This window comes from Habropoda laboriosa, unplaced genomic scaffold, assembly GCF_001263275.1.
Source record: "Habropoda laboriosa isolate 0110345459 unplaced genomic scaffold, ASM126327v1 scaffold28, whole genome shotgun sequence".
NCBI lineage: Eukaryota > Metazoa > Arthropoda > Insecta > Hymenoptera > Apidae > Habropoda > Habropoda laboriosa.
Window position 1 is genome coordinate 2,097,852 of NW_017100174.1, and position 21,375 is coordinate 2,119,226.

Here is a 21,375-nt window from a genome sequence, read left to right on the forward strand (position 1 = left end):
TTACTGCACAATTTAAAAAAAAAGGTAATAGAGTCTTAAATCGTAAACAAATTCTATATTCAACATATGTATTTTTATCGATTATCCTCTATAATTAGAAATTTTAAATGAAAGTTAATTATATCACGAAAATATCCGATTTGAATGTTTTTAAAATTCAATTTCGTTTTCGAAATATCATTTTTTTTAGTCGATGTAGTTTCATAGAGATCACCCCAAAAACGGCCATTTTGTGGTCGAAAATAGCCGCAAGGTTTCCTATTCTTCCAAAGTTTATCTTTCCTCTATTTTTATCGATCCTGGCTTTACGCATCGTGGGACACAGTCGAAAGTGACGATAGGTGGTCTAGACCCAGAAACAATTTATCGCTCGCTAAAGCAACGACCGCAGAACACTATGTATGCTTATCGCGGCCACGCCTAATCGCTCTGATTACGGCACCGTCGGCGTCCCGGATCCTTTAAGTCTACTTCACATCACGTCTAGCCATGGTTTTCAATGAACGATCGCGTGAACGCTCGAGTCAGAGTGAACTACGACGTTCCCGTGGAAAAATGCTTTAAAACGCGCTCGAAAATAAGCGTGTTTACTCGAGTCCGACACGATACGGATTAAAATTCTCTGGAGAGCTCGAACGGGGATGCGCATGCATGAGTAAAAGTAGTTTCCTCGATGCATGCTTTGCATATACTCCATTCTTCGCTCGTCGCGCTGATTTCTCGTGCATTTTGGTATTACCGTAACAAATAGTAGTAAAGAGAATTCAAACTTATTTTTATAGATTATGTACGAGACGATCGCGATTTGAACATTGACCTCTACCATTAGGTTAGGTTGGTAACAAGTGATCGAGAGATAAACGATTAGAATCTTAAATATTCCATAGTACTTAATGTAAAAATCAACTTAAAAATGACACAACTGACGTATATTACAGTTCTTCCCCTGTCTCGGATATTTCCAGATTGTTCGACGAAAAAAATCACGATAATAACGGTTCGTTAAAAACGTCGTTGCATCACAGATAATGGTTATCGGTTCGTTGAGAATACGCAGTCTCATCTCGTGCCGATAGACGGCGTATTAACGACCGCAGCGCGCTGTCAACGGTTCGTGCCTTCAAGTATACATAGTATAGTTCGGAAATTCTCATGGGCGAAAGTGAACGGACGGTATCGCGTAATCCATTTAAAAGCACATCAATTAACCGTATCTTCGTTATCGATGCCACTATCCAACGTGGCAATCATCGAGCAACCAGGAGTCGTTTAAAGTAGCCCCGATTGCTCGTCGAAGAGATCGACCATTCTCCGTTATCGAACAAAGTAAACATTTACTGCGGATCATCAGGCGGCTGTTTGCCGAACGGTATTGGGTTTGACGAGCCAGAGCGACGCTACGCGGCGTTGTCGTCGCGCGGAGATTTAGCGCATTGTTTACGAAGCCTGCCGGTCGTTTTCAACGCAAACGTTTCGCTGCTCGACACCTGTCCGTTGAAATGTCGCCAGACCTCTTCGTTTTGTTGGTAAAGGGATAACGCGATCGATAGTCGGTGTCGATGGGCATCAACGTGTGGACGCGTATCGTGTTCACAAAGTGATTCGTCGTGCACAGTACGACGATTTGACGCACGGCCAATTAATGCAGACTGCCCCGAGACTGCGCATGCGCCACGCACCGTATAACCTGGCGATCGTAAAATCGTGATTTTACGGCGGCGACAACCGAGCTCGTGATGACGTTTCGTTGGCGTCGTGTTGGAATTGTTTTCTCCCGCTGGGAGTTATCTGGTCGATCTGTCGTCGTTGTTCGTTTGGAAGGCACAAAGGACGAGAGAGAATTATATAGGGAGACGAAGGAGTAAGAAAGAGAGGTCAAGATGATCGTTTCTCGAAAAGCCCAGACAAGTATGCAACAAAGCTGACAAGTTGGTGAGCAATATTTCTCTCTCTCTCTCTCTCTCTCTCTCTCTCGGGTTCAACGGCACTGATGGAAGCAAATTCGATCGTTGTTGCAAGCGGCTAATCTCTTCGAGATCCGTACCCGGATCTCTATAGATCGGTTTGTCACGATCTAGAATCTGTAAAGGCGTTTCAGTGGCGACGGGCGTGCGCGTGCACGTACACGCCTACACATAGGGACGTACGAGGAGACGCGCGCGCTGCACATGTGGCTGCTTGTGTTTATCTATACCCGTGCTTACGCTCGGTGTGTATGCTGTGTGTACGCGCGCAGGAGAACACACGCGTCATAAGAAGGGAGCCAGAACGGTCTGCGAGTTCGCCGGCCGAGAGAAAGTGAACCAGTTGGCGGCGTTGCCGAATTTCTCGACACGGCCTGTCTAGTAGCCACGGCGTGACGTTGCCTACCTGTTGCGAGCCGGCAACCATGCCCTCGTCGGCCGATTAATTGAGCCGAACGGCGATTTTTGGCGAACCGCTTTTTCCGTAGCCATCGTTGACCAGTCGAATTCGCTTCGAAATTTTAACATTATGCAAATCTTTTGTTTCTCCTAGAACATGTTTAGCGATTTTGGTTAGAATAGATGCGTAAGAAGAAGGGAGAAACGTTTCGATGAAAGATGGATTGTACTATTAGAAGGGGAAGTTCGTGGGAAAGTTGATGGATGATACGTCTTCGGCAGGCGCGACTCAATTTGCGTACAATAGGGTTTTGCAAAAGTTAAGGGGACAAGGTGACCCAGAATCGATGGAACACATTTTTCCTTGTTTCTCCGGAAACAGAGTTGATAATACAGTGCTCTGTTTGAGGTATGGCATACATGTTTCTCGGATGAAAGGAAATGAAGAAACGATTGATGTTAACATCCGTCTGTGTTTTATAGTACTATTTTTTCTTCTCTTCTAAAAATAAACCTTGAAATAAATGTATTTTCGAATAGAATTTTTGCAACATTACAACCTAACCTAACCATCTTAAAAATATCGAAAAACTTTTAAATTTGACTAAATAACTATTCATACTTATGATACATTTACTTCTGCAAAACGACATAAGATGCAATTGAGCGTACTAAACACAAGACTACGAGAACCCAACCTTCACACGCGAAACTCGATACCGTAACTCTATCGTACCAAAACAAGAGAAGTGTTTCGATCGCTCACTTCTGTCCATAACGAAGCACTTAACATCTACAAACATCGTCATCATCGCCTCCCAAGTGATTCGTTTTACTTTATAATAGTTCCTCCCGGCGTAACCTCACATCTCTCCCTTTCATTTTCCTACACCAACCGGGGCGTTACACATCCTCGTCTGTCACGACAGACGGATAGTCGTGCAACGGCCGTCGACGAACACTTTATCCAGCCACGGCACGTAGAACGTTGTACATTTAATTACTCAATTATCGTGGCGGTTTCTTGGATAGCCGCGGCCACCGCCATTGCGCTGTGGTGACATTATAAATTCCGCGTTCCTTTTCCGAGAATTAGACGCCGCACTGGAAACGGCAAATCCGTTACGTGCCCACGACGCAAACAGAGTTAACGAGGCAAGCTCGCGCGCCGGTTTTCTTTTTTCCCCTCCCCTCCCTCGCCCCTCTCCACCATAGCACGCTATGGGCTGGTTTCCGCGTCGCGAGGCAATTGCAAAACGCGCGTCGTTGTTTCGTTGTTCTCCTCCCGGCGTTGTATACAAACGCGCTTTTTCAGACGGTTGATACGGGAACGATTAGAATTTCGTGGACGCGACGGACTGTGCGTTACGAGGTCCGGGATGCGATGCAAAATGCATGAACATAACCGTTCGCGCGCGCGCTTATGCAACCGGACACATCGAACGCGCTGACGCGTCGAGAAACACGCCAGGTTTCTTTCACGATTTCGCGTTCACGAAACGAGCCACCCATAAATAACGTGACTTTCCCCCGCCCGCGCGCGTCGCTCTACGTTCTCTACATGTTTAGGTTCGCCCATTTTTTTTCCTCGAGTTGTTGAATGGTCTGGCTTTCGGGGGGTTTCCACAGGGAATTTTCTTAATCCTCCCTCGTAGCTCGTTGTCACACTTCGCTGTGGAAGAGGGTAGGTAAAATTGGACACAGGAAGTTGTTAGTTCGGTTAGTCGATCGAGTACATCTGTTTGCCGCTGTTGGTTATTTATAGGTTGTATTATTTCAACGTGTCGATACGCGTACGTATCGATGAAACGGAATCTTAATATCGAGATTACGGTCTATCGAGTTGTTGAATATTTCTTATAATTTACCGTAGAAGAAAATTTCACATTCCGCGTGTAATATGGAATTTCAAATGATTCTTAATTGAAATTATAAAATCTTTAAATGCTACAATGAACCTCCCGCGGCAAAACATACACGAGTACATTACGGCCTAGATAACGCGGTGAACATTTTTATTAACCCCATAAATCGTTCAAATCCACGCATACAGGCTCCATATAAAAATTCACGATGCTCCAATTATTTTATAGCACGTATTTAATGATAAAAGGAAAAGATACGTTTCTTTATGAAGCGACGAAGGCGGAATAATACGAACGGAAATTTCGTGCCAGACCACGTCCATAAATATACCGAATATCGGAAAAACCGTTTAACCGATCGCGCTGCGGCAACCACCGTTTCGCATTATATCCGCCTTATCGGGCGAGCCTCGTGAAGTGTCGCATGGCTCGATCGACGTCGATCCACTCAATAAATTATGCGCGCACGTTCCACGTCTCTCCTCTGACGCGAATAATTTATCAACCTAACCACAGACAATCTCTCTCTCTCTTTCTCCTCTGAAAATGAAATTCAACAGGTGCGGAGAACCGTGTTTTCCGCTATTCCGGACGAATTATTCCTTCGTGGATTCTGTTCTCGATCTCTCCCAGCTCGATTGCTCTCTCTCTCTCTCTCTCACGATTTCCTCGACGATGTGATTCGCGCGTCCTGGGACCACGGGATCACCCACGAGATCCCGAATAATCCATCCTGAGTGGCGGAATCGAAATCAATTAACCGCGCGCGCGCGTCTCTCTCGAACACGATTTCCGATGGGGGTTGCGATCGCTCGGTCGGTAAGGTAGAGTAGACGTCTCGAGTAGGACGGTAATTTATTGCTAATACCATGGCTCACGGGCGGAGATTCAATTCCGACGGCGAAGAGGGTGGTTTATGAGGCAAAAAGGGACGTCTGGATGAGGTGGAAGAAGGAAAGAACGAGCGAGAGAAGTGTAGGAGAAAGAGTTATCGACCGAGTCGCCAATGAGGTCCTGGAACGGAAGAGGGTGGACGATGACTAGCGAGAATTTCTTTGAGGACGTTTTAATGCGACACGCAGTGGCGGCTCCCACCGTGAAAATAGACACTGGCCAGTGTGTGTATAGATGCATCTCTTTACACAAGGACCGGCCAAAGTGAATTTAGTCTACCGATGAATAAACCTTTACATATCCCTTTCTGTCTTTTCTCCAACCGGGGTGACAGAGGGTGGGAGGGAGAATGAAAGCAACGAGGCGAATCGACCATCCGTCTGCTGGCGAGAACGAAATTTTACCTAATGGAACTTTTGTTTTACCCCTGCGGGGTAAAAGAGAATCGTTAGGCCTGGCGTGGCTGTTGGGACGCGGTCTGTTTGGGGACGGTTTCACTCCTTTGTAGGGGTGTTTTCGCGAGGGGTTGGTAGATTTAAAAGACTAATTTGATGAAATGGAGATAATTATCGGTATGACGTGGCGATAATATTTGACGACCAATTATTTCGTATTATCGAGGACATTTAACCCCTCGACTTACGATTTTTTTCACTGTGCGAGACGAGAGAAGCTAATTTATTTATTCAAATACAAGAGTAGAATAGCTCCTTTGGTATTCGAAACTAAACGAGCGCTATGTATAATACGTATTACACAATTATTATACAATAGTCTGGTATTACACAATCCTAATGTATTATACATCCTTTGCAATTTGATCATTCTCGGTGTTGTAAATTAAAACTAAATTTGGAATTAAAATGAACCTTTATTACCGATGTAACTGTTTTTGTCCCACCTTCATCGCAAATCCGTATTACGATTCTGAGTCATAGTTATAAGGTGAAGGGTTAAGACACAAATAATTGAGTCCAGTGAAATAAAAATTTCGCTTGATAAATTAGAATTGTAGAGTGGTAGCTCCGTTTTTTTCTCTTCTTCTCTGGGTATATACGTAGCAACAGTTGGAGGTGTTACATTCGAGCAAATTTCAACGCGCTAGTTGCACACCTGCCGGCGACCTTACTTGTCGCAATAGCAGTTTCATCAGAGCGACGTTGGTGCAAAAAAGGACCTCTCTGAGTCACGAGTCACTGAATCACAACTTTGCTCTATCGCGTTCCCCTAAATAATGAATAGGCTCGGGTCTCCTTTTATTTCTGCCAGCTGAAGCATAAATGAGAGTCGATAACACACCTACTATCTCTCTCTCACACACTGTGTACATTTCTGTCGCTACGAACTTGCAAATTTTTTAATCGAGTAAAACCGGTTAGGTAAACGGTATTCAAACAAGACGATATTTCTCCGTTACAAATTGACTACATTATCCATTAACTATGGAAGCATTAAATGACGAAACGAAGGTGACGAGAGATCGGACGTCGAAATCTTCACGCTGTTAGGTTTCTTTCCTTTTCACGAGTACACTTCCTCTCCATATGGCGAGTTATTGGAGCATAATCGGCGTTTCTCCAAAAAAAAAAAGAGAAGAACCTTCGTTATGATGATGTGTGGCATCAGTGAAAGCATATTGCTTGTTCGCGACGCGTTAACGCCTGTTCGACAGAACAATAGAATCTTTCTTTTTTGCACAACAATGCATCGTGCGATTAAAATTAAAATCAACGTCTAATTTCTAAACGTAAGTACATCGTTCTTGATAGAATGTAATGATACGTATTGTGTGAAAGTTCGGATATTCCTAATAACGTACTATCCTTTATGCTAATTCGTCGTGGTAATTATAAAGTAATTAGAATTAGTCGAATTTCAAGGTTTCGCTAGATTTCTTGATTGAAGACTCGATACCGTGGCAAATTGAACATTGTCACCTGTTACGGAAGACTCGATAATGCGTCAAATAAATATCGAGCGTTATTACAATGTTGTTAAATTTAATTAATACGAGTCATTTCTATTATGTTTTTTTTTTTCAAATGTAAATATATCTTTTTTCTTATATTATAATAGTTTAGATTTTACAGCACATGTCTATACATTTTCACTTCCCATATTGAGTCTAACTAATTAGCGCAAAATCCCCGCCGATAAGTTGTTTCACGCGTAATTTAATTCGGTAAGGAAAAAAACAAATTTGTCCTCATTTCTCGATTTCTGCATCGAACCAATAAAATTCCACCGGAGAAACACACCTGGAGCAACACGAAACGCTGGAATTCAGCGTTTCTGCGTTTTAAGGTCGGACCACGGGTCGTCTTTCGCGCGATTAATTTATTTGGTCGTGTGTTCCCGGCCGCTCTTTTTCTTCGCCCGCGTGCCGGCATTGTTCTCTTGTTGGTCGGTGCTCGCTTTTCTGCCTGAGACGCGTGGTCTGGCCGCCTCGAGACCGCTTTTAAATCTCGTTAAATCGCGACAACGGCTCAAATGCGACCCAGCTTGTACGTCAATGCATGCGCATGTTTTTAAGCGGCGTCGAATCGCTCGCGAGATCTAATAACGACGCGTTGGTATTAGTTGCGAAGGACAGGAATCGAGAGTGCAAGAGTTCACGTGACTAGACGTGTAATACGTGCTGCACTTGTACTTTAACCGATATTCCTGCATTCTTTCCCCCTCGTTTCTTCCATGGTTTTCGTGACACGCGGTAGATGAACGATCGTGGGAATTGGTAATTAATTAGGTAAAATTGTAAATTAACCCCTGGACGACGGATAACCTGATGAAGACACGCGTGCTGGCGGTCGGGTCAAATATGACCCAAGACTAAAATCTTCTCAATGTGCAAACGAAGCCACGTTTCTTAATTTTATTAGGCATTGTATTGTTTAAAATTGTACAAATATGTTATGACTAAAGTAACAAACGTATTTATATTATGAGAAGAGGAAAATTAGGGAGAAACTAAAAGTCGGGTCAGCGATGACCCGGCTACCGGCCTTCGAAGGTTAAAGTATAGAAAGAGAAAAATATTTATTGCGGATGTGGTCGAAAGTATTGTACAATCGGACGACAGGTAATTTCTTACGCTAAGATAAATAAAAAAATTACAAATTACTAAGATCAAAGAACCCCAAAGATCAAATTTAATTAGATCGATTAAGAATTTATCGTATCGATCATTGGTGTGTGAATAACTAGGAAAGTAGAACCCACGTAACTTTCTTTCATCGCGTCTTGAACACGGAATTCCCTGTTTAGAATGTTTCCTACTCTCCCTTATCAGTGAAAAATGAATCATTGCCGATACAACTCTGTTCTTCATGGTTATCGCGAACCTTCTTTTATTTACCAATAGACAATCGATACACAGCGATGTGTTGGAAGTAGTAACGACATGCTGCTCGAAAGACGACGTAATTAATAACGTAGACGGTAGTTGTTTGTTGTTTTAGACTTAGGAGAAAAAGAATACGCCGATGCACACACACACACACACACACGCGCAAGATAGTTTCATTGATTGATGCGGTTGTGTTTGGTTAGTCGAAGATTATAAAACCAGAGAGTCTCAGACTGACGGTGGAATTCTCTTGGTGTAGTTTTATCGTGAGAATTGTTCTCTCGGTAGTTAAATATCGCCTGTTTCTTGTCGCTTTACGTACGGTCGCAACTTGTTAAAACTCTCCCTCTTCCAGTGTTGTTACACGCTTTATACTTTAACGTGCTTTCCCCAAATGCGACCTCTCGCCTAAATTGCGGCCGTTTCTCAGAAGTATGCGCGTGCATACACGCGTTTCCATAAAACTGTGAAGAGATGCTCTTGAGAGTGGCTAGAACGCTGATGCTGAGTGTTATGGCTAAAAGCACACTTATAGTTCTTTGGTCTGAGCCTGGATTACGTGTGTTTCATAATATCGCGAAAGTGGAATATTGACGAAATGAATGAAAAATTATGAATTTTCCAATTGTTTCTTACACCAAGAAATATTCGTTGACTCGAAATATACAAAAAAACTAGAAACTCACCGTCAGTGCAATCAGAATAAACAAATTAACATTCTCGTATGAAAAATAATTTGATAATTTTAATTTACACGTACGCTGCCACCGAAAATTGATAGCACGCTGGAGAATACACTGTGGGCCGCATATGCTGCGTCGGTGGCAGCGACCGTGTCAAATTTTCACGAATATTTCTTCTAAACCAAAAAAAAAAAAAAAATAACTTGCTATCTTTCGTCCAAGGATTTCTCGGACGAATAATTTATTTTCGTCGAAATAATACGCAACTGGTATCGAGACAAGATTATCACACAAGCGTTAACAAACGATGTGCGTCTTTCTGCGCGTTACTATTAGCGCCACGAACGCGGTCAATCATCAGCGATATTGCCAATCGTGGAGCGCTCCTCGCTTTTACGAACGTCTTCGTCTTGCACCGCGATCAAAGGCGCACGAACCATTTACCGACGACTTTCCCTTTTCAAACGATCGCGAACGCACCCGCTCGCGCGCCTTGCACGCAAAATCGTCGTGTATGCACGCGCCCCGCTAATGTAACGCCGTAAATATATTACGTTACAAGATCATACCGCAGTTTGACTTGACGAGCCACAGAAACGCTACATAGAAAGCTACGTTAGCTTTGTTGTCAAACGAATCTTCACGCACAGTTACTACTCTCATTAATATTCGGACACTTTTTGAAAGAGTATAACTTTTTCTTTTAATTTGGACCAAACGACTTGAGTTTTTTTTTTTTTTTTTTTTTTTGAAGTTAGGATTAGTATACTAGATGACGTGTACAACAAATTTTGAAAAAATTGCAATTTGTGGAAATTGCAAAGGTCAGTTTTTACAAATCTTTTATCTGTGAAAATTTCATGGAAATCGACCTTTACAATTCTCCTCGCGATTCCCACAGATTGCAAATTTTTCCAAATTTCTTTGTACACGTCATTTAGTAAATTAATGCTTCTAATTTCTCAAAAAGAAAATTCAAGTCGTTTGGTCCAATTTTTAAAATATTCTACTGTTCTAAAGAGTGTTTGAATATTGATGAACGTAACTGTATATGTTATACAATTCCAAATTTGTATTAGTTTGATAAAACAGTGTTAGAATAGAAATATAGGAAGCAATGAATCATTTTGAGTGACAAGGTGATTTCGTAAAATTTTTATTGCGACTCTGGAATCTTTTAACCCTTTTTTCCCTCTTCGAAACTTTTCCAATTTTTTTCGAACGAAGTCGAAGTGTTTTTTTTTTTGCCTGATATAAGATTCAGCACATTAATTCTATCTAATTAGCACATAAACTCCATAGAAAAAAAAAGTACAGCGTACAAGTAGTTTGTGCAGGTAGACGTGTATATATGTATATACTTATTTCTTTCAATGATAATTTAGTTTTTATCATCTGACTAGTGTGAAGTATAATTAACGAGATTCCACAAAAAAGGCTTAATTGTCATTTCGAGCTCTACGATGCAATTCTTAACGAATCATTCAATTCATTCATTAACCCATTCACTGGGTACGCTTCTCAGTCGAAAATTCAATCTCCCGAGCGTATAATTATTTCGTTTTATATTTAACCCTCCGTGGGCAATCTGGGTTGATGACCCAAGCGAAACTACTGTCTTGCAATTTCTTCGCAAAACGAATTTTCGTTTTCGATGAAGAGTGTTTTTAACGAACAATTGTGAACCCAAATGAAATTTCAATCTTGTTTTCCTTCGAAACGAATTTGTATTTTTATTGAAAAACCTTTTAAACATTTGGAGGGGCTTCGATAAGTGTTACAGAATTATTTCGTAATTTTTGAAAACTTGGGACAGTATGAAAATTAAATTTGGACATTAACGACCCAGTTTGCCTACGGATTGCGAAAAAATATGTTTGCCTAGGGAGGATTAACTCTTGGGCACTCCGCTATGGCAAGCATCATAATGTGCAATTTGCATTACAACTAAATATTGAGAGATTATTTATAAAGGTAGCGTACCATGGACAATACAGTGTAAAATTAATTTTTTTTTTTTTTTCAAAAGGAAACGGTTTTCAAAAGTTTCACTGTAAAAAGTAAAATTTGTTTTCAAGAATTTCACTGCAAAAATTAAGCTCGGTTTTGAAAAATTTCACTGCAAAGTAAACTTGGTTTTCAAGAATTTCACTGCAAAAGTAATCTTGGTTTTCAAAAATTCCACTGCAAAAGTATCCTCCAATTATCGATCAGCAGTATAAAAAAGTGCTCAGAACGCAAACTGTTAATAGATACAAAAATGATTGCCCTTAAATATAAGAAATAAATAAATAATTCCAAAAATTGGTCTTGCAAATGAAACCAAAAAAAAAAGTTCCTCGCGTATTTAGCTTATTACCATTTCCAGGCAAGAATTTCACGCAATTGATCGTACGTTACATAGCGTAATCGGTAGCTCGAAGCGAATCGCCTCTTATCGCTGAATTCTATGCATATACACTACCGGCCAAATGTTTGGAATCACTGTGCATTGCAAGTTGCACAAAAATTCCCCCCAAAAAGGCTAGCATTTATAATAATTTTCTAACGAATTTTTTATCATTCAAATCAATCGAAATGAGGTAAAGTGCTATTGACCTCCACAATATCAATTTCAAATTAATAAAGAATTAGTAGCAGATTCAATATTAATATAAATTGGCAGGAGGTTCCAAACTTTCGGCCGGTAGTGTATGACACTACCGGCCAAATGTTTGGAATCATTGTGCATTGCAAGTTGCACAAAAATTCCCCCCAAAAAGGCTAGCATTTATAATAATTTTCTAACGAATTTTTTATCATTGAAATCAATCGAAATGAGGTAAAGTGCTATTCACCTCCACAATATCAATTTCAAATTAATAAAGAATTAGTAGCAGATTCAATATTAATATAAATTGGCAGGTGATTCCAAGCTTTCGGCCGGTAGTGTACGTGTCGATATTTCAGACGATAGAGCATGTAGCGAGGAGAATCTCTAGCGGTGCAAGCACACACTCGCACGTGGAAAGCACGAGCATTTCCTTTTCCCTGGCCGGAATCAAGCTTGAATTTGACTCGTCGGCGACTGACAGAGAGTGCCGACGCGTGTTATGCAAATACGCGTCATCGTGCGCGACCAACGATTTCTTCTCGTTAAGCTGGGAAATCGTTAGCGAGCATTTCCTTGCTAATGAACAAGCGATAATCAATGCAAACAGACGCGAACAGACGATCTGTATATTTGAAACGGTCGAGTAAGGCTGAAAACTTGAATGGCGGGAAATTTGAATCGAGTTGTAGTTCGTTTATGAAAAATTTAAACGTTGTTTATTTCGACTGAATTTTTTTTCATTTCTAGCGACAATTAGATGTTACATTTCAGTGAATTCGAATTTTTAAAACAAATTCAGGTTGAATTCGCGTAAATCTATTTTGCTTTTTAATAATTTTAAAATTGTGTAATTATTCAATTACACACATGGATCGTCTGAATACGATCATATAACAGAGTTTACGTTCATCGAATCGAATTGTACTTCATTTATGACAAATTTGAGAATTATTTCGATCGACAACTTGAACGGCGGGAAATTTGAATCGAGTTGTAGTTTCGTTTATGAAAAATTTAAATTTATGAATTTTTTTTTCATTTACAGAGATAATTAAGCGTGAAATTTTGGCGAACTGGAATTTTTAAAACCAATCCCGGTTGAATTCGCGTAAATCTGTTTTGCTTTTCAACAATCTCAAAAGTGTACAATTAAATAATTACACACGTGGATCGTGAAATAATTGTACGCTCTCGTAACAGAGTTTATTCATCGAGTCGAATTATTATCGATTTCACGCTGGAGTAATCCGGCGGGGCAGAAGAAGGAATAACTAGAAAGAAAGACAGAACTTCCTTATGTAAAATCGAGAAACGTGAAACGCTATGAAATGTGATAGTTTTATTAGCATATTGAATGTTGTTACCACCGTTGCAAACTTAACGTTGATTTTCACTTCTTTATACCTTTTTCTTCTCTCCTGTTGCAGAACAAGACCAGCCAGAACCCTACTATACAGTTCCTAGGAAACGAAGGGGTAAGTGGAAATCACTTTCTATTATTTGCATACTCGCGCTCGATACGGTTGCCGCGACACGTAGAAGCTTTCTCACTTCTCTTTGGCAGCCGCCTCCGATTGTAAACCGCGGATCGATATTGTGCGAGAGATTATAAGAAGTTTATCAGCTTAGTCGTGACCAGCCGCGTAAATCAACCGTGGCCGCTTGTGTTTTCTTCGCCGGATCCGCGTTACCTCGTAAACGTGACAGAAGCGATATTATTTTTAATGCGTTCTCAGGGAGGTTATCTTGGCCATTTATATCGTTCCCGGTGTCGTAAATCGGGCGTGATAAACGGCTCCACGAGCGGAGAAGTACGATTCGACTAAATTTTCTAAGAAACTTGAAAAGGAAAATTTCTACATAGATTTTGTTGCCCTTTAAACGGGTGAAAATTGAAAGGGTTGTTTTTCGATTGAACCGACATTTTTTCAGGATTATTGTGATCTGACCGCGACAGAATTTTTAGTTTTGTATATATTGTATGTGTTGGGTTTTAGTCGACTGTTACATAAACCGTGTAAATTGATTTGTTGAAAGTTTGTAAAACACTCGAGTCCGGAGTCGAAAGTTATTCTTACTAAAACTTTGCTCTTATCCGATTTAAAGAGTTCATATTTATATGTAAGTTGGTTACAACATAAATATAATTGAGGGATAAGGATTTCGCTTTTCCAGTGGTTTGAAATTATTATACAATGTATGTTAATGGAATACTTTCAAGTAGGATGCTTCTTCTTTTTTTTTTTTTTATTAAAGGTCCCTAGAAAATCGTTGTCGCCCCGATTTACGTAATATCTGTCTGTCTGGCTAATCGAACGAGCTATAAATTCGCACATGAAATTGCCAAAAACAAACTTTCTATTCGTATGTCAACCGAGAGAGAATTTTAAAGCGGCGTTGAAGAAAGTGTGTTGGAAATTTGCTAAAATTTCTAACGGTTCATCGGGAATATTATTTAAAAAAAGTAAAGCGCCAAATTTTCTGCATATTCTTAAAATTCGCGAAATTCACAACTTTAAGAGAAATGCAAAATGATAAGATTTGCAGACATTTCTAATGATCCATCACGAATATTTTTCAAAATAAATCTTAAAGAAGCGCAAAATAATAAAATTTGCAAAAATGTCTAACGGCCCACCGCGAATATTTCTTAAAATAAAACGCGAAATTCTCTACATAGGAAAAAAAAGAAATTCACAACTTTCGAGAAATGCAAAATGATAAGATTTGCATAAATGTCAAATGATCCATCACGAATGGTATTAAAAGTAAAACGCGAAATTCTCTACGCACTTCTAAAATTTACGAAAATTTCAACCGATCCAACGAATATTTCTCAAAATGAAACGCGAAATTCTCTGCGTGGTAAAACAGAAATTCACAATCTTCGAGAAATGCAAAATAATAAAATTTGCAAAAATTTCCACCGGTCCACCGCGAATATTCTTCAGAATAAAGAGAAGCGCAAAATAATAAAATTTGCAAAAATGTCTAACGGTCCACCGCGAATACTTCTGAAAACAAAAACGCGAAATTCCTTATCCGCCGCGAAAAATCCACGAAACTCACGACCTCACAAAACGTCTGCATAATTCTTCCAAGAAGCGTCGCGCTCGCAGAATCGTGCGTGTAATCAGGCTCGTTCGGCAGACGACGAATAAAAAAGATTAGCCTCGAGCGCCAGCTGAACGGCACATGAACTTCGATTTTCCGCGAACCGTCGTTTAGCGGTGCGGCTCAGGTTTTCTCGGAAACTTTTCCGCCTCCGCAACGAGGATTCCTTCGCGACTCGTTACGAAAGAGACTCGCGTTACACGCGCCACTGGAAATTACGAGCTGTTAGGGTAGAGGCGAGGGAAAGACTATGAGCGGTGGTTATGTCGCAAGCCGGATCGATACGCGGCACATGCACAAAGAGAGAGAGAGAGAGAGAGAGATGCACGCTGATGCAGAAGTTTCGTAGGGATTGCTGGATGCACGTGAATTGGCCTTGCTGCTGGAAATTGTTTTACGGCTCGCGGTACACTGCTTGATAAAACGACGATAAGAGGATTATCGATGAACATTGGCAAGCAGACTTTCGAGGATTTTCGAGATTTGTTGTTTTTGGAAATTCTAACTTCCCGGGCGAGATAAGAGATTACGGTTTGAGGAAGATTACCTTCGGAAAATAGACTTTAGGATTCTGGCGTGAGAGATAAAGCGTTCGTTCTTGGATTGAAGATGTTTTTCAAGTGAGAGTATTTACACTTGAAATTTTACCTCTGAATTTTAGAGCCTTCCGGTGGATTGGTTGTAGTATTTGAATTGCAGGAGTATCGAGTGGTGTTATTAGAAGTTGGCGGTGTGTTAAAGATTATGTTAGATGTAAGGATTCTATTAATGGAGGTATATTAACCCTTTGAGGACGATAGACTCACACATGCGGTCACAAAACGCTATGAACGTAACCACTAAACTCATATTTTTAAGCAATAAAAATAGTCGAGGAAAATGTAATTTTGATATAATTTAACCCTTATGTCAATAACCGGGTACCCTTTTGCATAATTCTCACTTAAAATATTTCATCTTCTAGGCAAAAGATTGAAATGTCCGACCAGATCGTTGTTATTTCGCACATTTCCTATCCGTGTTTGCCTCGAGTTTACAATTTTGCTATCAGAAAACTACTAAAATTGGACGATAAAGTAGACGACAGTTGACATAAGGGTTAATTTGAGAAAAGAAAGAAAACTGAAATAATGAGCTAATTATATATTACACAAGTAATCAGTTCTTCAACATGCCACAATCCTCCGCCCGCAAAAGTTAAATGTGAATCCTCGGATGTCTCCTGATAAATTCAAGCTGAGATAAGTGCGATAAATTGTGAAATTGAAAACAAGCACGTAAAATTACAGTAGAATATCTTCGATACAACAGAACATGTCTATTTGATCATCAACTCCATTCACAACATAGCAAACGTAGCGTCATAACTAATTCGAAGTCAGCAGCATCCTGTCAGTAACGGCGGATGAAACGTGTTAATAGTTCGAACGGGGAAAAAGTCCCGAATGACGTGAATAGAAGTCCAAGGAAGGTTAGCTCAAGCCTCTGACTACAACATGTGCATACGCGATAAAATTGCAACGACGTTCCAAGGTACGTGCTTCATTTCTACGAATTCTAACGTATATCTATCAACAGCCATTCTCCGTAAACATCAATTAACTCTTTTCTGACTAATTTCTCCGGTCGTAGAAAAAAAATGAATCACACACCTCGTAAGTCTCTGTATCTTCGTTCTAACCTAGAAGATCGGCGATCCTCGTGTAATTCGAAAATCGAGTCGAAATATCACTGCAGAATATCTAACAGCGAAAACACATCAACCATGCCAAATCCTTCTCACTTTCTACATTCGTCGGACTTAAACGACGTATCGTAGAATATCTAAACGCCTCTTCCAATGAAACTTTTGCCTCAGCTGGCAATGATTATGGGTCAACGGTGACCCACGTGTCAAGCCACGTGAAAACTAGCCTTTCCAGCCGCCGTGAAAGGGTTAAAGAGGCTAAAGACCGACGCTGGCCAGGTGAAATGTCCCTCGCGGAGCTGCTCGGCGAGAGAAAATGAGCGAAGAGTGAGAGGCATTGATAGACGTCACCGACGACGATCGTTTCCAGCGAAACAGATCTTTTCACGATCTGTGGGATCGAGAGAGGATCGACGACGGTGTGATACCGAGCGCGTGTACCGTAGAGACGTGGCCAGGCAAAACGACGTCGAAGGTTTCTACTGTACGGTGAAGGCGATCGAGGTCGTTCGAGCAAGGTTATACACCATTTTCTCTCGTGCCGTTCGTTGATTCGCCGCTACGTACTGTATATACATATGTAAGTTACGTTCGTTGGTCGGAGTTTGATCGGTTCTCGAATTGCCGCGAAACGGCAGCAGGCCAGTTCACTTCGCTGCTAACTTCATTTGCGAGTCCTTGACGATTCACGCGGAATCTTCGAAGGCTAAAGGAGATCGTATTTCGAGGCTGCAACGATTCTTGACACCCGTTGGTTCCGGGATCCGGTGAAACTCGACGGTCTTGATAGGGGGACTTTGCGATAGATCATTTGAGGTCTTTGTTGGTCGATCAACTTCCGATCGTGTTCCTGTCAGTTTGTCTTCTTCAGATTTTTCTCGAGATTGGAGGAAGTAATCTGTGGTAGGTCTGACTGCGAATTTTTATTTATTATCAGTTGTCTGTGTGTTACATACATTGACACTAGAACTACCGGCCGGGTCAAAAATGACCCTTCAGCAACTTTCGAAAAAAAAAAAAGCGATTCTTCGACACTGGTTAGTCGTTTGTAACTTTCCGAATTTATTTTCTATTTGCATCGATACGAACCTAATTTTCCAATCACGTTTCACTTACATAAAAATTCACATTTGGAAAGTCGCTAACGAGCGATTCTGACCCGGCTGATGGTTCTAGTGTTAAGACTGAAGGACGATTGGGATCTGAAGACGTGAACCGATTTGTAAAATTTATTCGGGTTCATAATTATGCGATTAATGCAATTGGAGGGCATTAATGGAAAAAGGGCACACCAGGCTTATGTGCCCTTTATATATTAAGTGTACAAATTAATTCGGTGCCTTTTCTCACGAATTTTAATATTTATTTACAAAAGATCGAGCACAAGTTCAATGTTACAAAGAGTCCCCGTTATTTTGGATGACCTTCCATTTATCGAGTAACCGACGAATTCCGTTTCTGAAGAATTGTGGCTGTTTCGAGTTGATATAGTCGTCAAGGCTTCGTGAAAAAAGGCACCGAATTAATTTGCACACCTAATATATTATATACATTACAGGCTTGTGTGTTATGTACGTATATAATATATCAAGGACACATTACTTTTCTTTCAGATTTAATTGCACTACTTTTTATTAAGCAATACGACACTGAAAATTTTGAAATCGTTTTTCTTGAAATGGCATTTTGGCGTATGTGCCCTTTCTCCATCAGAGGCCTCGATTAAATTGGCCGTAGATCGTGCAGTGCGGCTCTCGAGATAGTAGAATATACAAGTAAAGAATGAATTTTAATAATGGTTAACTGAAACGAATCGTCAACCTTAATCCCAACCGAAATCTACTTTAGTTAAGACTGCGAATATACAGGTTGAACAATAAATTTTCATCCGTTTATGGTGAACTGAAACGAATCATCAAGCTTAATCCCAAACCACAAAGGATTCGGATTAAATTGATTCATGGAACAGGTATTTTATTGCAAAGCAATCTTCCCCTCGCTTTACAATACCACTTATCTCTCGACACTATCCATATCGTAATCCCGATATCGAAAATCGATCCGAGTGTTCTCCGCGAACCTTCAGATTTCCAGGATATCGATTCTTCCGAGCAGGCAGAAAATGCTCGCACGTAATCGTAAATATTTCACGCGATTATCTCACACTCGTTTCCGCCGCCCGTGTAATTGCCACCTTGTTCAATCCTTCGTCGCAGTCTTCGTCTCGTAAATCACACACGCTCCCGTTTCTTGTCGTGCATCGAACGCGGCTATGATTTTCAGGTTAACCTAGTCATTTGGAAATAGCGTTCGCATTACAAGCTGATTATTAATTCGAACGAGGAAGGGAAAAGGTGGTCTCTCCGCCTAGTGAAAGCCTGTTGTACACTCCTTTCTCGTCAGCTTGTGCATTAATTGACATGTTCGTAATCAGATGGAAGGGTGAGAGAGGGGAAAAGGTGGCAGACGACCTGTTCGCGTTCTTCGTTCGGTATCTCTCGATTTTGCGGGCGGGGCCAACCATCTCGTCCATTAAGCAGCATTCGATGACGAGCAACGACGAAAGTCGCGATAGGAAGGGAGGCGTTGAACAAGAGAGAAATCCTCTCGTTGATGCTGATTTATGGCTGATTGTTGCTACCCGGTTTTGACGTCACCTCTGGCGACGATTTGAAAACATGGTTCAGGCTGTGGAACATTCTTCTTGTACCGACGTTCGTTTGGAAGTGGCGGTGATAGGAAATGGAGGAATGTTGAGGTTATGTTCAGGTATAGGATACAGTGCACAGCTGGAAAGAAGTCCCTTGGAAGGAACGTGGATCTGATTGGGTCACTGTAAGTCCACCTTTTCTAACACAATCATAGAAATAGGGGGCAGTATTGTCATTACTGGACGAACGCGATAACGTCGACGAATTATATCACTTGAAATTGCGTGACGCGAGATTTAGGCGGTTCCTAAGTGTTTCTCCAAATCACTTCTTCATTCAGTTGAAAAGTGCAGAAGAACAAGAGTAGATTTGATTATTTACAAGTGGAAAATAGTGCGAAGGCATTCCAGAGTAATCCATTATCAATAAAACCTGTGAAGCAGCAATCTAAAGGAAAGCTCTCGAGTTTCCATCGCAACGCCAACAGATAGGAGAAAATAATCAAAGCTGAAACGAGAGTTCCATACAGTTTTCAGCAGCCTGCACACGGAATATTTCTCTTCTATCTCACCTTTTATCCGCTCCGTACCGCCGGAGAGGGTAATACGATAATATTAGTGAGAATCAAAGCGAGGGAAGCTTGAAGCTAATGTACCTCGTGGGGAAACGCAATGAAATGGTAATAATAATCACCTGTTGCGGTGGAAAGAAACGAAGAAGAAACGTTTCTCCATCTCTCTCTGTTGGTATAGCTGTTTTATACCGATGAGAAATAAAAGTTAGATATCTGTACAGGATATACTTGCTTTATTAAGGTTTCATTCACATAACCGATTCTGTTTAGTCGCATTTACTCCGGTTGCTTTATCCTGACCTTTGACTGGCTTCCATTCTGGAAGATCCCCAAGAAGATCGATGCAGCCACGTTGACCTTTTCACGGTGAAGCTGTGCATGCAACGAGACGAGAAAGCCTTTAGGGCCCCCGTTCTCGCCTCGAGCTCCTGGAAAATGATTTCCTAAGGACGTCTCGTTCGACGTCGATTCACTCGTTGGGAATCCTTGAAGAGAGGAGACGTTCCATAGAAAGTGGAAACGTCGCTAAGAATAGGTTCGCATCGAATATGTATATTTGCCAGAAGGACTTTTACCAGCCACATGTGGTCTGCAGGAATTCGTTATTCGAATCTTGCTTCTTCTTCTATTTTTTTTTTTTTTTTGGCGGGGAAATTTAATTTCTTTGTTTGCAACGGTAAAATTAAATCGTGTGTCATCGAGTGAAGACTAGCACTGTTTAAGAAACAGCAAAGTTTCAGATGCGTTGCCTTAGCTATTCAAAGTAATTAATTCAAAATATTGCACGTTACGGTAGCTGATAAAATCGTTAAATTAGATAATTCGCTAATTATCTAGAATGAAAAATTTGTAGATTCCTGTTACAGATTGAAGTTGACAAATCAATGTTTAGACGAGTATATTCGAAATTCAAAATCATGTTACATGTACTTCTTGTCTTCCTTTAACGAAGTAACGCATTCTTATTTCGATGGATTTTACTAGAAAACTGTATTAGATCGGCCTGTAGAAACGTTCTATTAATTTACCAACAGATTATAGTATCCCACTAAGATAGCATGCCACCCATATTAGCGCGCTACCCGATATCAACGTCAGATCGAAACCAGCTCCCCATTAAACGAACAAACCTGCCTAATGCAGTACCTAGAGCGTCGCCTCGCGTGTCGAAACGAGTTTGCACGCTTATCGCTCGGCCCGAAAGACGCCACCTGGGGACTCGATTTAAAAATCAACAAACCCTCATGATATCGGGCGTTATTACACGGTCGAAGGGATTTCCAGTTGCACGGCTTCTCTCTCCGAAGCTCAGCGCCAGGAAGCTGTGCTGAACTGCACGCTCTTCTTTCTCCCTCTCTCTCTCTCTTTCGCTTTTATGTATCCGCGTATTTTCCTCGCACCAGTGGAGATTCCAGTTAAAGCTCCCTCTATTTTGCTCACTTTTCCACTGTGTCACGTGTGTGTACACACTGGCTGAGCTTAATCCGTTGTCACCGTGGACGGAACGGAGGAACGTTCGCGGATTAACGACTTCTATATTTCCTCGATCCGCGATAAACGACACTCGAGTCGCGCGCGCCCTCTGTTTCTCCTTTCGTCCGTTCC

At 41.0% G+C, this 21,375-nt stretch overlaps 1 protein-coding gene across 3 annotated transcripts in view; it reads left to right on the forward strand.

Moving 5' to 3' along the window:
• Positions 1-21,375, forward strand: part of LOC108578782 (RNA polymerase II elongation factor ELL) — a 178,143-nt gene that overhangs the window by 55,470 nt on the left and 101,298 nt on the right. For all 3 annotated transcript variants that reach the window (XM_017942176.1, XM_017942173.1, XM_017942175.1), the window contains one exon: positions 13,172-13,219. In XM_017942176.1, the coding sequence (XP_017797665.1) occupies positions 13,172-13,219 (48 nt within the window). The remainder of the gene's footprint in view (positions 1-13,171; positions 13,220-21,375) is intronic.